At 38.1% G+C, this 3,219-nt stretch overlaps 1 protein-coding gene across 3 annotated transcripts in view; it reads left to right on the top strand.

The window, feature by feature from the left end:
• Positions 1–2,332, top strand: part of LOC131888351 (band 7 protein AGAP004871-like) — a 36,632-nt gene extending 34,300 nt beyond the window's left edge. For all 3 annotated transcript variants that reach the window (XM_059237193.1, XM_059237192.1, XM_059237191.1), the window contains one exon: positions 2,107–2,332. In XM_059237193.1, coding sequence (XP_059093176.1) covers positions 2,107–2,280 — 174 coding nt within the window. In that variant the 3' untranslated portion in view covers positions 2,281–2,332. The remainder of the gene's footprint in view (positions 1–2,106) is intronic.
• The last annotated feature ends 887 nt before the right edge of the window (positions 2,333–3,219 follow it).

The raw sequence follows: 3,219 nt of genomic DNA, 5'->3' as shown, positions 1-3,219 counted from the left end.
ATACCTGCATAAGAAAACGCATGAGTCACTGGACACTAAAATTTATTTTGCAGCTGATATAGGCTAGTGGTCCCCTTATTCTTCCCGCTGTTTGATGTCTAGACATTTTATGGTCTGTGACTTGGCCTTGGCGGAGCTTCTGATTTGCATTTCATTCCTAAAACTCCAAAGTAAACGCCCGACACTACCAGAGACCTGTTTTGAGCTCTTACCTCGGAGTTAGGCGCTTGGACGTTAACGGGTATGAAAATACACCGGTCAAACGGTACTTGGTAACGCCCAAACCTTTATTTAGGGGTACGAGCTTTTAAAAAAACTCGGCTCAAATGTGAAAGGTCCTGGTTTTTTGAATCCCGTTATGAACAGAAGCATGGAACTCTTGACCCCAGCACTAGGTATAACTACCTTTGATAGCTCTCTGAGATGAAGAGCACCTAGCGCAGGGGGCTTAAATTTGTTAGACCTATCTTTAAGGCCTCCGGCTCTAACCCTAATCAGGGCATGCAATATTCAATCGACTGAGGATACAATTTCCTATCTATCTCTACTCCCCACGGATTAAGACGTCTTTGCGACTATGGGTCGGCATTTGCTTGACATCTGACCGCGAATGGGACTCTCCTTTGGGCAGTCCAACGATTTCACATTTTCAACAAGATGTTGATTTACATTTTCTCAGGACATTTCATTATCAACCGTTCCGTGAACTATAATTCATCCTGTGCTTAATTTATCCATATCATATCAGGATGATGTGCTCAGTGTGCACGGAACAGTCCTTCAAATGAGGACCAGTGAGATAGGACCAGCCTCTTTAATATGAGGGTCAGTGAGATGGGACCGGTCTCTTTCATCAAGCCTTGAAAAGCAGCTTCAAGCAATATGGTCTCACGGTGGTTATAATGCCCTTTAACGGTTTTACGGAAATTTTCAAAACGCATCTTGGCATTTTTCTACCTTAGTAAATCATGCAAAACAACTTTGGTTTTATGGCTTTTTGAAGTTTTAGCCCAGATAAAAAAGTTACATGCCTTAAAAGCACTATAAAACTGAAATTTTGAAAAACGTAATTGATAAAAATTGGGAACACCCTACTTAGCATGCACTTGGAAATTATGATCCGATCTAGCAAGCCGCTACTTACAGTTATTAAGGATTTCATGAGTCAGCTTTCATTGTATTTTGCTCCAAAATGCCCCGGTTATATCTTAACTTAAATTCGCAGACAATTAATACAGATTCTCAATGTCACAAAACCATTAATTTCCCTTTTTCTTGCATAATCTCAAACGAGCTCACGATGTTATATTATATGTCTTAAAATACATTCAAAGTGAATTTTTTGAAAGTATGTTCTAAGAGCATCAAACGAGCGCTTAGTTACACATTCACTTGAATTCTGAAAACAATCCATACAACAGGCAAGTTGATTAAAAAGTGTTTCTTTAAGGCTACAATTGATTTTTGTGAAATTTTAAGCGATTGTTGAACTCAATGTGCTTTTGAGCCCATGATTTATGATTCCAAAACTATTTTCGAAAAATTTGTAATTTTGGAGGTTTTTGGGCAAGGTAATACAACATTTTAAGCTATTTTGAGATTATGAAAGATGAAGATGTAAAGTGACCATAATGGAAACTATTGATAACTAGAATGAGAATACAATTGGTAGACCAAATATTGTGCAAAATATTTCAATATTATCGGGGAGAACATTCAGTTGTAGCACTTAAAAGAGCAGGTAAAAACCAACCCAAAGAGCTATACTTACCATCATTTTTCCCACACAATTTAGTACAAAAAGAGGGTCACGAAAAGTTTCAATATATAACCCCAGTTTATTCTTACTTGGAAATCAAAAACACTTGTAATCTAACCCCTGGAAGGATTTGAGAACAAATGCATCAGCAAATGTGTTTAGTGACTAATACTTTTTAAGAGTCAGGTATCTAAGAGCGCATTCTCGTACTTCGAAGTTTTTTGCCCGCATCTTGATGAGGTAGAAGGGAATGAAAAGGACTTTTAATACTTTGATTTGGCATGGGGAATGTAACGTTTGGAATGATAACAAAGATATATGACAATTTGTCTCTTTTTTCATTTTAGCTTCGCTATTTGCAAACGTTGAATAGCATCGCCGCCGAGCACAATTCAACCATCATCTTTCCCATGCCGATGAATATAATGGACCATTTCATGGGCAAGCGTGCGATTGAGCCGTCGAGTCCTCCCCCAAGGAAAGGACCGCCAACAGAGATTCTGGATTCACCAGTTTTGTAAATCATCATGGCCAATTCTGAACTAATAATTGACACGGACTTTTGATTTCGAATCTTTTTTTTAAGCGTGACGTCTAGGTGTCAACCTAAATACTGAGGGTAATCAATTAACCATTGTTACATCCAATGGTATTCAATTAGGATTTTACTAGAAACAAGTTCAATTTCTCCCCACGTCAGGAGTTCGAAATGATGTGATAAAAAGATTGATTCACAACCCAAAAAAAGACCTGTTTGGGAGCTGTAGGGGTTTTCTTGGCTCAACATCTCAACCTGTTCATCCTTTCACAACAGTGTGTTACGTTAGAAAAATAACGAATTCAGTTTGCATTTTCGAACTGGGACATTGAAGCAGGAAAGGGAGATGACGATTCAATCCTGAACTCTGGGACATTGAAGCAGTAGCTGCACGATGATGTCAGGACAATCTTTGAGAGGTCACTTGTACTTTTGTTGCTTAATAGTTCTTTGTCAAGGTATTAAATTAGAGTTCCAGTTCATTTACTTATTGAAAGAATAGTTCATGTAGCTTTTCAATTTAACTAACTGTCACAGCTTTACTCATTAACATGGTTAAAAAATACTTTACACCAAAAAGGACTTATTTTGTTGCATCTTAAAATTTTCCATTTTCCCAAAAGACTTTTAGAAAAGTGTTTTGTCTAATATGAGATTTGTATCTTGTATTTTTTTAGTACCTCTTCGAAAAGTGCCTCCGTGACCTCCCAAAATTTGTCCTCACATCAGAGGTCAACTGTTGCTTCAATGTCCAAGAGTACAGGATTGAAGGAGTGAAGGAAGAGTGTGAAAGATAAAGGACGCCTTTACACAAGGAAAGAAAACCGAGATTGAATCCGGTTTGAGGATTGAAGCAGGACTAGTGTTAGGGACGAGTTCGGGGAAGGACCTGAGTCCAGTAGAGGACTCCAGTCTTTCACTG

This window comes from Tigriopus californicus, chromosome 10 (genome assembly GCF_007210705.1).
Source record: "Tigriopus californicus strain San Diego chromosome 10, Tcal_SD_v2.1, whole genome shotgun sequence".
NCBI lineage: Eukaryota > Metazoa > Arthropoda > Copepoda > Harpacticoida > Harpacticidae > Tigriopus > Tigriopus californicus.
Note: the sequence above shows the minus strand (reverse complement) of the source record. Positions and strands in the feature narration are given on the sequence as shown.